Raw genomic sequence first — 13493 nt, forward strand, 5'->3', positions numbered from 1 at the left:
CATGCCCATATTAGGAATTCCATTGTTCCAGTGTTTAGGAACCACAGCAACTCAGCCAAGAAATGGCAGACCACATAATATTACGAAAGACATTCATGGATTTAGAATGGAATGTCATACAATCTCACAACCATAGATGTAATGTGTAGGTAATACTTTGGTCCATACAGTGTACACAGGAATCTCATGTCTTGAAGACAAGAACTGCACCTCTGCAATGCTACTCTCTCTCCATCTAGATCTCTGATGGCATTTCTCCATGAGACTTTTATGATAATCACTTTTACAGCTCACAGGCCATAAAAGAGCAAGTTTGAGCAATACATGTTTGCTCTAGATGTGTCCTGTGGACAATAACTGAAGTTATAAAATACGTTTGGGCAAAGGACAATGCTTTTCCTACACATTCCCTGCTCTATAAAGCCTCCTCTTCCCCACTGTCTGAAGATCAGTTTTAGTGTGGTCCATGTATGTAAAACTAAATACCAATAGTATCTGCTTTGTTTGAAAATCTATCCATTCATTCATTATCTGTAACCGCTTATCCAATTGAGGGATCACAGTGGGTCCAGAGCCTACCTGGAATCATTGGGCGCAAGGCGGGAACACACCCTGGAGGGGGCGCCAGTCCTTCACAGGGCAACACACACACATTCACTCACACCTACGGACAATTTTGAGTCACCAATCCACCTACCAACGTGTGTTTTTGGACTGTGGGAGGAAACTGGAGCACCCGGAGAAAACCCCCAATTGACACAGAGAGAACACACGACACTCCTCACAGACACTCACCCGGAGGAAACCCACGCAGACACAGGGAGAACACACCACACTCCTTACAGACACTCACCCGCAGGAAACCCACGCAGACACAGGGAGAACACACCACACTCCTCACAGACACTCACCCGGAGGAAACCCACGCAGACACAGGGAGAACACACCACACTCCTCACAGACAGTCACCCGGAGGAAACCCACGCAGACACAGGGAGAACACACCACACTCCTCACAGACAGTCACCCGGAGGAAACCCTCGCAGACACAGGGAGAACACACCACACTCCTCACAGACAGTCACCCGGAGGAAACCCACGCAGACACAGGGAGAACACACCACACTCCTCACAGACAGTCACCCAGAGGAAACCCACGCAGACACAGGGAGAACACACCACACTCCTCACAGACAGTCACCCGGAGGAAACCCCCGCAGACACAGGGAGAACACACCACACTCCTCACAGACAGTCACCCGGAGGAAACCCACGCAGACACAGTGAGAACACACCACACTCCTCACAGACAGTCACCCGGAGGAAACCCACGACCTCATCCACAGCGACTTACAATTTTGATCACAATACAGATATAGACCAAATGACCCATTGGTATTAGCAAGGTGTTCCTGCCTGAGCTGGGAATCAGACCCCAGCAGGTGTTACACCTGTTTCTCAGCTCGTGTTGTTAGTAAGGTGTAAAACAGCGTGATTACAGCTATCACCCTTCCTTCATTTGAATGTTTTTCATAATCACTGTATTGTGAGTGAATGGTTACACACCCCAGTAAGTGTAGAGCCCTCACTGTAAATCTGCAGGGCAATGTGTTCTGATGAAGTGGACAGTGGATCTGGGAAAGGCTGTGTTATCTGTGGCTGAGAGTTCAAGCAGTTGCCAGATTCCTAGAAATGTCTTCGTTTAATTTTATCACATTGAGTCAGACCTAGTTCTCAGTGAGTGTGTTAACACACTACGGGACATTGTGTTCCAGTTATCTGTGTATCCCTCAGTCACTCTCTTTTAACACAAACACACACAGGCAGACAAACGTTTGAGTACATACTTAGCACGTTCAAGAGGTCTCGGTTCAACAGCCCTTGAGTCCTAGATAAAAGAGAGGAGGGAGACAAATCAGCAGGTTTCAGAAATGTAGATGAGTAGTCATCCAATCACGTCAGAGCATGTTCACCATTGTAAAATTGTACATAGTAGGAATGAGCGATATCATGCATATCACTGCACGCTTATCTCCCTCACAGAAATACAAGGAAACATTTTAACATTATTGCTGTGATATTAAAAGCTTCCTTCTTAAGAAAGGACAGTGCGATTAAATGCAATTAATTTTTTAAACTAATAACAGCACTAGTTTACACACACGCACACACACACATAAAAACACACACCACACACACACACACACACAAACACCCACACACACACACCCACAAACACACACCACACACACACACACACACCACACACACACACACACCCACAAACACACACAAACCCACATACACAAACACACACACACACACACCCACAAACACACACACACACACACAAACATACACACAAACACACACACACGAACATACACACACGAACATACACACAAACACACACACACGAACATACACACAAACACACACACACACAGAGAGTGCTGATATCCTCAGATAAAGATCAGTTTCTGGATGCAGTAGTTAGAGTTGAATAGGTGAAGTGTAAACATTTGGTTTGGATGATGATGATGATCCAGACTCCGTGATCAGATATTAATGTTTGTGTGAGTGTGTGTGTATGTGTGAGTGTTTGTGAGTGTGTGTGTTTGTGTGTGAGTGTGTGTGTATGTGTGAGTGTTTGTGAGTGTGTGTGTTTGTGTGTGAGTGTGTGTGTGTGTGAGAGAGAGAAAGAGAGAGGGACAAAGCTGAGTTGTACCTTGTCAAACAGAGCTGGAAGACCAGCGGTGCTCCTCCAGTCCACAGCGTCTACTGAGGACCCTTCAAAGTCCTGGAACAGAGCAACAGTCTGAATGATAAAGTGCTAGTGGTCCCACTTTATAACATTTGAACATCACCTGACACAACTGTGAAGTAAGGAATGGGTTTTTTGAGTTTGTGGTTCTTATTATAACACAGTGGGGGGACCATATTGCACACCGTCCACATTAAAATATTTAGAGTGGGTGTGTGTGTGTGTGAGTGTGTGTGAATGTGTGAGTGTGTGTGAGTGTGTGTGAATGTGTGTGTGTGTGTGTGTGTATGTGAGTGTGTGTGAATGTGTGTTTGTGTGTGAATATGTGTGTGTGTGAGTGTGTGTGAATGTGTGTGTGTGTGTGTGTGTATGTGAGTGTGTGTGAATATGTGTGTGTTTGTGTGTGTGTGTGTGTGAATGTGTGAGAGAAAGAGAGAGAGAATGTGTGTGTGTGTGTGTGTGAGAGAGAGAGAGAATGTGTGTGTTTGTATGTGTGAGAGAGAGAATGTGTGTGTGTGTGTGTGTGAGAGAGAGAGAGAGTGAGCGAGCGAGAATGTGTGTGTGTAAGAGAGAATGTGTGTGTGTGTGTGTGTGAGAGAGAGAAAGAGCGAGAATGTGTGTGTGTGTGAGAGAGAGAGAGAGAGAGACACTTACCAGTCTATCCTGCAGCATGCTCAGGTCATGGGCCACCTGTCTCAGGAGGAGGCGGAGTTTATTGCTGATGACATGCACCTTCTCTTTCGCCTCCAGACTGTCCTCCCCTTGGTCCAGCTGCAGGATGTGGGCAGAGATTTCCTGCAGAGACAAAACCTCTATCTCACGACCACGTAACTCCTCCTGCAGAACCTACACACACACGCACACACACACACGTAAAAAAAACACAGGTCATATTTTCTCTTGTAACCTCAATCTTTTCTGGCGCGAACACACAACTGTAGAAAGTGACTGCCCGCTCCTTTAAAGCCCTACAGTAAATACACGTGTTTCTACCTTGAGTGTGTCTCTATGCTCCTGCAGTATGTTGACATCCACATTGCGGTCATGGATGTTGACCATGTAGCGCTGGCTCTCAGCTCGAGCCAACCACAGCAGCAGAGAGTGTAGGGTTTCATGGAACTCCTGAAAGGTCAGATGTGAGAAGACAGGAGTCAGAAAGGCTTCAAACTATACTATGGACAAAAGTTTGTGGACCCGTTCATCTAACATTGGACAACACCTCATTAATAACATCTAGCCCAAGCTTTACACTGAGCACTGAGCTTAGCCTCATGGGTGTTAGAATATATAAATATATTCATATTGTTTATTTACTACCTGACACTGCAGGAGTGCTTGATGCAGCTGGTGTTCCCAGCCGTCCAGAGCAGCGCAGGCATGTGTCCACTTGTGATTGGATGCCTGAAGCCCTGCCCTTAGTTCCTCAAGCTCTACCCCACTCCCTCGCAGCAGGTCCTGCCCAATCAGGTTCACTCCAATCATCAGAGCTTTGTAGATGCTGAATGTTCTCTGCATTTCCTGGACAAGAGACATAGCAAACGTCAACACCTGCAGATATCTACTTGAGTAGTTATGTTAAACAAATGGATAATTGGATGGATTTAATAGGATAATTGGACATAGAGTATCGCATATGAGTTACGCATTCAGCATTAATGAGAAGTAATTTAAAAGATATGATGATAGTTATTAATAATAGGTGAATATACTAAATTATAAATTCAAGATAAAAGAAAGTTTAAAACATATAAAAACTCTTTCTTTCTCTCACATATTTCTTTTAAAAATAGAATAAAACCTTCATACATTGACTTTGTTGAACAGTGATATATGATATTATATAATATATTATTCATTCATTTATTCATTGTCTGAAACAGCTTATCCAGTTCAGGGTCGCAGTGAGTCCAGAGCCTACCCGGAATTACTGAGCGCAAGGAGGGAACACACCCTTGGAGGAAACCAATGCAGACACAGGGAGAACACACCACACTCCTCACAGACAGTCACCCGGAGGAAACCCATGCAGACACAGGGAGAACACACCACAGTCCTCACAGACAGTTACCCGGAGGAAACCCATGCAGACACAGTGAGAACACACCACACTCCTCACAGACAGTCACCCAGAGGAAACCAATGCAGACACAGGGAGAACACACCACACTCCTCACAGACAGTTACCCGGAGGAAACCCATGCAGACACAGTGAGAACACACCACACTCCTCACAGACAGTCACCCGGAGGAAACCCATGCAGACACAGGGAGAACACACCACAGTCCTCACAGACAGTCACCCGGAGGAAACCCACGCAGACGCAGGGAGAACACACCACACTCCTCACAGACAGTCACCCGGAGGAAACCCATGCAGACGCAGGGAGAACACACCACACTCCTCACAGACAGTCACCCAGAGCAGGGCCCAAACCCACAACCCCGGGACCCTGGAGCTGTGACACTACTTGTTAAGCCACTGCAATTGTATTGTATAATTTATAGTATTTTACTGTATTCACCTTGAGTTTCTGGATGTTGTTCTCCATGTCTCTGATGCTGCTGGATGCCTCTTCTCTCTGCAGCATCTCCAGTTCAGAGAGAACACCATCCAACCAGGATGTGACCTCGCTGAGATCAGATGACAGCTTGTGCTGTTGCTGGAGGTCACTGACGTCTCGAGCCTGCAGCAGCTCCCAGCGCTCTATCACACCTGCAGCAAGGGTCAGAGGTCAGATCAGTTCAGATGTGCATAACTTATTTTGAATTTGTTCAACTCGGCAAATGAACAGAAACTCTGCACTACAAATCCCCTGTGGAGGATGTGTTCACTTGTTTTCACTTCATCCATTTTAAAAACCATGTCATATGAATAGGGCACAGCCAAGGGAAACTTTTGTGCACAGCTGTATGTGTGAGGGATGGAGTCCTACCTGTTTGTTTGTCTGTGGAGGACAATGTGGTTAGACCCTGGTCTTCAAGCAGCTCTTCATCACTCAGGATCAGTTTAACCCGCTTCACGCTATCTATGCTCTCAGCGCACTCAGACATTAGCTTCGCCTAAACACACACACACACACACACACACAAACAGAAACTTAATGCTTGTGATGAGGGAAAAGGGAAGGCCGTCATTACCATTCAGAGGGCAAGGCTAACTGTGCTCATTGTGCTCACTCAGAACAATAATATTATTAATTTAAATACGTGTGTAAACTGATGATAACCAAAGTGACGTATCATTTTAAACACATTTTATTTGTATATTTATTTGGTGCATCCCAGTAAATTAGAATATCATCAAAAAATGTATTTATTTCAGCAATTCAATTCAAAAAGTGAAACTTGTGTATTATATAGATTCATTACAAACAGCGTGATCTACATCAAGCGTTTATTCCTTTTAATGTCGATGATTATGGCTTACAGCCATCGGAAACCCAGAAAATAATCAACACAAAACACCTGCAAAGGCATTCTAAGCCTTTAAAATGGTCCCTTAGTCTGGTTCAGTAGACTACTCAATCATGGGGAACACTGCTGACTTTACAGAGGTCCAGAAGGCAGTCATTGACACCCTCCTGCTGTATCCACGCACATTAATGGAAATTTGAGTGGAAGGAAATAGTGTGGAAGTAAAAGGAGAACAAGCAACAGGGAAACCACAGCATTGAAAAGAAAAGAGCATTCAAAAATGTGGGGGAGATTCACAAGGAGTGGACTGCTGCTGGAGTCAGTGCTTCAAGAGCCACCACACACAGACGTCTCCAGGACATGGGCCACAGCTGTCGCGTTCTTTGTGTAAAGCCACACATGTCTACCCTGGGTGAAAAAGGAGTGCACTGTTGCTCAGTGTCCAAAGTCTTGTTTTTAAATTAAAGTAAATTTTGCATTTCATTTGTAAATCAAGGTCCCAGAGTCTGGAGGAAGAGTGGAGAGCCACACAGTCCAAGCTGCTTGAGTCTAGTGTGAAGCTTCCACAATCAGTGATGGCATAGGGAGCCATGTCCTCTGCTAGTGTTGGTGCACTGTGTTGTATCACGCCCAAAGTCATCTCAGCCATCCACCAGGACATTTTAGAGCACTTCATGCTCCCCTCTGCTGACGAGTTTTATGGAGATGTGGATCTCATTATCCAGCAGGACATGGAAACTGTTCCACACATTGTTTCATAACCACAGTGTCACTGTGCTTAATTGGCCTGCAAACTCTCCAGACCTAAACCCCATAGAGAATCTCTCGGGTATTGTCAAGAGGGAAAGGAGAGACACCAGACCCATCAAAGAAGACAAGCTGAAGGCCACTTTCAAAGTAACCTAGGCTTCCAAAACACCTCAGCAGTGCCATAGGCTATTAATTATAAAAATTGGTTTAATAATTTTCTGAGATAATAAATGGGTTTGGGGTTTTATTGTCTGTAAGCCATAATCATCAACATCAAAGAAAAAACACTGGAAATAGATCACTATCAATCAATAGATACAATCAATAGATTGTAATGAATCTATATGAGTTTCACTTTTTGAATTGAATTCCTGAAATAAAATGTGATGATATTCTAATTTTTGAGATGCACCTGTATTTTTAAGGAACACTAAAGACCCAGTAAAAATACATGTAAATATGGTGTATATATATTAGATGTTTAAATGGTTAAAGTGATTCCAGACTTTAAAATGCTCCTGTACATGAAATTTAAATGAATATATTAGTCATTTTTGTGTAAAACAATGTAATTAAATTACAGGATATTCATAAACATGCACTTACATATCCCTGAGGATGATATGAAGTGCTGCTGTGTATAGGAGATGATGTCAGACCGTGGATGATGTGTCTTCTGTCTGCTGGGGTTGGGGAATGCCAGCTGGGGGGTTCGGTCCTTGACCTCCCTGTTGAGAACCAGAGAGAAAACACAATTATTATAATCACATCGTCAACATGACCTTATTAACCACTTCTTACATGTTGCAGTTTCAAATATATATAATATATATGAGGTACAGTCATTGGGTCAAATCCATGCCATCAGTTGTGCACATACTACAACAGATAGCGATGTTTACATCCTTCTCGACATAAACTATTTTCATTTATACAAAGGAACGCATGCAATTTTCTGAATGCAGTAAAACAACCCAACAACCCAACCACCCTATACCAACTATAGCAGGCGTCACAGGCAGTGATGGTATGGGTTTAAGGATCTTAAACATTTTAATTATGCACAGAAGACACACATAAACTTGCCAATACACAATATACACTGCAACAGATGATGTTTTTAACAGAGCTAGCATGCTACCTTAAATACGGAGCTAGCCACAGAACACAATTTCTGTCTTGTTTATGGTGTACAACGTGGGAAGTGCATGATATTCACGTGAGTTTATTCTAAATCATTCAAGCAAAAAAGAAAAACAAACACACAACAATGTGAGAGTGTGTGTTTTTGTGTGTGTGTGTGTGAGAGAGAGAGAGAGTGTGTGGCATGCAGCAGGCAAGAGCCTACCAGCAGCACACAGAGCTTGAGCTGTGTGTTTATTAAACGCCTCAGAGCTTTCAGTCACCTCTACATCTGCAAGAAAAGAGTGTCTGTCAGTGAAAGAGGGGACGTCCACATTAGTCTCTCACTGTGTCTAAACAAAGCCTTAGCAGTGGACCAAGACACGGTGGCCTCAGACGCAGACCAAGAACCTATTGTTAATTTAATAATCTGTTTTCCACTGATGTCTTCTAGAGATTAACTCTGTACACATTTTCTATTCTTCAGTTTATTCTAACCATCACCTGAAAGAGCGCTGTAGTATGTAGCCTCTTCCTCCTCCTCCTCCTCATCCTCAGGTGATGAAGATCCACCCACGTCCACAGTATGGTCCCACTCTAGTGGGATTGAGTCAACGCTGACTGGGGTCTCGCGTCCGGACCGCTCGAGCGCAGGAGCAGAGAGTAGGGGGTGAACATGCTGCTGGACAGGAGTGGACATCCCAGCGTCCATTATATCCTCATCCTCTTCCTGTGACCACATGGCCCCCAGCTCCAAAGCATCCTCCACATCTGTATCTCTGTCTGAGAAGTCACGGTCATCCTCCAGGACCTGAGAGAGAACAGGCAAAAGTATTTAAATCTTTATATACTGAAAAAAAACGGGGTCAGATTTCAACAAATGACTGGAATAAAATATTTTTACATTAACATTCTTAGCATAAAAATGTATGTGTGTGTGTGTGTGTGTGTGTGAACTGAACTGACCGGTCGTCTGTTAATGAGTCGATGGTGAAATCTGGCCACTCGCCCAAACACCTCCTGACAGTAGGAGTGTAGCTCCTCCAGCTCGTCCTCGATCAGCACCGCGTCCAGAGGAGAGCTCTTCTGGATCAGATTCTCCCCAAACACAATCAGAGCATCAATCTTATTGGTGTTCAGCGTGATCTCCTGCTGGAACGCCTGCAGAGGCAAACAACTGGTCTCACACACTGACCACAGGCTTCAAACACAAACACAGCTCATAGCTACTGCTGCTAGGTTGGAAAGTTTGAACTGAACATTGCTGACAATTCCATTTTGAATAAGAAACACTTATCTAGAATATTCGGAATGTCATTCATCACATCTTTACTTGAAATACAGGGACGTAAAGGTTTCTACTCACGTTGAGCTGCCTCATTTTGTCATTGATGTCGCTCTCAGAGAAGTGCTCGACGTTTGTGAGTTGCAGGTCCATCTCAGTCAGCCACACCAGTATAGCCTCCCTCGTCCCCTCAAAATCCTCCCTCTGAGATGTGAAGTACTGTAGGGACAGCAGTGGATTTTAATTCATAGGGTCTCTGAAGCATTTTCACATTTAAGCTGTGTGTCTTTGTTATTCATGTCTGAACTAGATGTATAGAAGCTTCATTCCACCTTGTGTAGTCTGCGGTAGATAAATAAATATAGAGTACCCTGTAATTCCCAGTGGGTTGGACATGAATTAATTAAAACTTATGATTTCATGCAGCTCTCATGTTTTACACTAAAGCCTCTGCGGAAGGACTCAGGGCTGTATTATTAAGGCCCTGAGATTTAAAAACGGTGTGCTTTAACTTGCTGTATTCACTCCACAGAAACAACGCATACTGCTCGTTCTAACCTTTAGTCTGCGGAGAACAGCAGCCACTCTCCTCTGTAAGGCGTCCCACCTCTGGTTCCCCTCGTTCACCATGGTCTTCAGCTTGTTGGATGTGTCTGTGCGGTTCTCTCTGGCCAGACGACGGTACTGTTTATTCACCAGCTCCAGCTGGGTCAGGCGCTCATGGACTTGGCGCTGGAATGCCTGCAGAGTGGTCAAAGACAACAATAATTATTCATTCATTATCTGTAACCCTTATCCAGTTCAGGGTCGCGGTGGGTCCAGAGCCTACCTGGAATGGGTGAGAATACACCCTGGAGGGGGCGCCAATCCTTCACAGGGCAACACAGACACACACACACACACCTACAGACACTTTTGAGTCGCCAGTCGATCTACCAACATGTGTTTTTGGACCGTGGGAGGAAACTGGAGCATCTGGAGGAAACCCACGCGGACACAGGGAGAACACACCACACTCCTCACAGACAGTCACTCGGCGGAAACCCACGCAGACACAGGGAGAACACACCACACCCCTCACAGACAGTCACCCGGAGGAAACCCACGCAGACACAGGGAGAACACACCACACTCCTCACAGACAGTCACCCGGAGGAAACCCACGCAGACACAGGGAGAACACACCACACCCCTCACAGACAGTCACCCGGAGGAAACCCACGCAGACACAGGGAGAACACACCACACCCCTCACAGACAGTCACCCGGAGGAAACCCACGCAGACACAGGGAGAACACACCACACTCCTCACAGACAGTCACCCGGAGGAATCCCACGCAGACACAGGGAGAACACACCACACTCCTCACAGACAGTCACTCGGCGGAAACCCACGCAGACACAGGGAGAACACACCACACTCCTCACAGACAGTCACCTGGAGGAAACCCACGCAGACACAGGGAGAACACACCACACTCCTCACAGAAAGTCACCCAGAGCGGGAATCTAACCCAGAACCTCCAGGCCCCTGGAGCTGTGTGACTGCGACACTTACCTGCTGCTCCACTGTGCCACCAACAACAATTATATTTTTAAAAAATAGTCATCTCCCTTTATTTATGCTCAAACGGTTAAAGGTGATATACTCAATATTTTAAATATTAAATAACAGCAGCAGTCGGCTGAATTCTGTGTAAAAATATAGTGGAGTAAAGCCGTCCTGAGCAGAGAAAGAAGTCACAGGATGTTGGGTGTATCACCTTTAAAGGAATACACCAGCATTGGCATATGGTCATTTTTTTAACACCAAAGGCATAGTTTCAGAATCTACACAGGAGCTCCATTTCACCTCAAACTTCTTGAGCTCCTCCTTGGCGCAGGTGTAGAGGACGTCAGTGCTGGCCGGGTTAGCAGCCGTCTGCTCCGCTGCGGTCAGCCATTCCTCGAACCGAGAGTAATCCTCCAGAAACTTACACCAGAGACGCCATGTCTCCTCAATCCTACAGGGGGCAGCAGACAGTAAGGGGGGGTTTAGTATGGTTGATAGGTGCAGGTGGACACTCACTGATCACGTCATCGTTGGTCAGTTTCTGACCAAAACACAGCTGCTGCTCAGATACTGAGGTGGTTTGATTCGAGAGGGGTACCTCACCTCATCCTCCTCTCCATGGACATGGCGCAGATGTTTCTCCAGCGGCGGTCCAGGCTGTGGGTGGTCTGCTGGATAGAGTCGTTCTCCACATCACTTCCACACGCATCAGCGTCATGTAGTAACACATCACACAGCGTCAGAACTGAGGCCACGCCCTCTGTGTGCTGCTCAATGTCTCTCTGCAGCTCCTGGAGACGGTAAGTTCAGCAGTTCATAATAAATCATGATGTCTACGACTGTGGGGAAATGCTGTTCTCTCTGCTCTGTTTATGTTCAGAAGCTCCGTGTATTTTAAGGTGAAATGGAATGTTTAAGGAGAAAAACAACTGTTGTTTGTTTGTAGCTGAGGTTTAAATTGTAAATTTTTTATCATTGTTTGAATTACCACAGAAAACCTGAGTTGTTTAGTTGTGTAGCATTTTCAGTAAAGCAGCTAGCTGGCTCTTCAAACTCAGCTCAGCTATTTCCACCTTGAGGAAGGCAGGAATACACCCTGGAGGGGGCGCCAGTCCTTCAATTAAAACCATGAATGTCGCATTTAAATATAGTTAATGAACACAAATAAATATGTGTATAAACAGGGTGACTGTCTGTGAGGAGTGTGGTGTGTTCTTGCTGTGTCTGTGTGGGTTTCCTCCGGGTGACTGTCTGTGAGGAGTGTGGTGTGTTCTCCCTGTGTCTGCGTGGGTTTCCTCCAGGTGACTGTCTGTGAGGAGTGTGGTGTGTTCTCGCTGTGTCTGTGTGGGTTTCCTCCGGGTGACTGTCTGTGAGGAGTGTGGTGTGTTCTCGCTGTGTCTGTGTGGGTTTCCTCCGTGTCACTGTCTGTGAGGAGTGTGGTGTGTTCTCCCTGTGTCTGCCTGGGTTTCCTCCGGGTGACTGTCTGTGAGGAGTGTGGTGTGTTCTCCCTGTGTCTGCCTGGGTTTCCTCCGTGTGACTGTCTGTGAGGAGTGTGGTGTGTTCTCCCTGTGTCTGCGTGGGTTTCCTCCGGGTGACTGTCTGTGAGGAGTGTGGTGTGTTCTCCCTGTGTCTGCGTGGGTTTCCTCCTGGTGACTGTCTGTGAGGAGTGTGGTGTGTTCTCCCTGTGTCTGCGTGGGTTTCCTCCGGGTGACTGTCTGTGAGGAGTGTGGTGTGTTCTCCCTGTGTCTGCGTGGGTTTCCTCCGGGTGACTGTCTGTGAGGAGTGTGGTGTGTTCTCCCTGTGTCTGCGTGGGTTTCCTCCGGGTGACTGTCTGTGAGGAGTGTGGTGTGTTCTCCCTGTGTCTGCGTGGGTTTCCTCCGGGTGACTGTCTGTGAGGAGTGTGGTGTGTTCTCCCTGTGTCTGCGTGGGTTTCCTCCGGGTGACTGTCTGTGAGGAGTGTGGTGTGTTCTCCCTGCGTCTGCGTGGGTTTCCTCCGGGTGCTCCGGTTTCCTCCCACAGTCCAAAAACACATGTTGGTAGGTGGATTGGCGACTCAAAAGTGTCCATAGGTGTGAGTGTGTGAGTGAATGTGTGTGTGTGTCTGTGTTGCCCTGTGAAGGACTGGCGCCCCCTCCAGGGTGTATTCCCGCCTTGTGCCCAATGATTCCAGGTAGGCTCTGGAGCCACCACGACCATGAACTGGATAAGGGTTACAGATAATGAATGAATGAACAAATACATTTTCCAGTAACTCTGTTTGAGAACAGTGGGTGAGTGTGTAAAACTGTACCACTGTGGTGAGCTGCTAATGAGCAATGTGAACTCCTTCTCTGGAGTATATGCTTTTGGCTGGGTTTGAGGTGTGTACCTGTTGTTCAGCCAGTTTACGCTGGATTTCTTCACTATGGCAAGAGCTGTAGACCACCGGTTTGGAGAGTTCCCCCTCGATCCGTGACAGCCAGGTCCGCAGGTTACTCATGTTCTTATCCAACTGCTGCACCATCACCAGTGTCCCCTTCAGCTTCCTCACCCTGAGAGAGATCAAAGACAATCATCTCTGTGGTTTAGGTTTTCTCAAATGTCCTAGAAATGTGAGTTTCAAGAT

At 46.1% G+C, this 13493-nt stretch overlaps 1 protein-coding gene across 1 annotated transcript in view; it reads right to left on the reverse strand.

Annotated features, from left to right (window-relative positions):
* Window positions 1-13493, reverse strand: part of syne2b (spectrin repeat containing, nuclear envelope 2b) — a 167208-nt gene that overhangs the window by 1877 nt on the left and 151838 nt on the right. The window contains exons 110-125 of the mRNA XM_066679143.1: window positions 13257-13419; window positions 11492-11679; window positions 11189-11339; window positions 9894-10076; window positions 9417-9554; window positions 9017-9211; window positions 8555-8861; window positions 8277-8342; window positions 7535-7656; window positions 5698-5824; window positions 5287-5477; window positions 4082-4282; window positions 3758-3886; window positions 3419-3610; window positions 2729-2800; window positions 1848-1888 (exon numbers count right to left, since the gene is read on the reverse strand). Coding sequence (XP_066535240.1) covers window positions 1848-1888; window positions 2729-2800; window positions 3419-3610; window positions 3758-3886; window positions 4082-4282; window positions 5287-5477; window positions 5698-5824; window positions 7535-7656; window positions 8277-8342; window positions 8555-8861; window positions 9017-9211; window positions 9417-9554; window positions 9894-10076; window positions 11189-11339; window positions 11492-11679; window positions 13257-13419 — 2466 coding nt within the window. The remainder of the gene's footprint in view (window positions 1-1847; window positions 1889-2728; window positions 2801-3418; window positions 3611-3757; window positions 3887-4081; window positions 4283-5286; window positions 5478-5697; window positions 5825-7534; window positions 7657-8276; window positions 8343-8554; window positions 8862-9016; window positions 9212-9416; window positions 9555-9893; window positions 10077-11188; window positions 11340-11491; window positions 11680-13256; window positions 13420-13493) is intronic.

Source organism: Hoplias malabaricus, chromosome 8, assembly GCF_029633855.1.
Source record: "Hoplias malabaricus isolate fHopMal1 chromosome 8, fHopMal1.hap1, whole genome shotgun sequence".
Taxonomy (NCBI): Eukaryota; Metazoa; Chordata; class Actinopteri; order Characiformes; family Erythrinidae; genus Hoplias; species Hoplias malabaricus.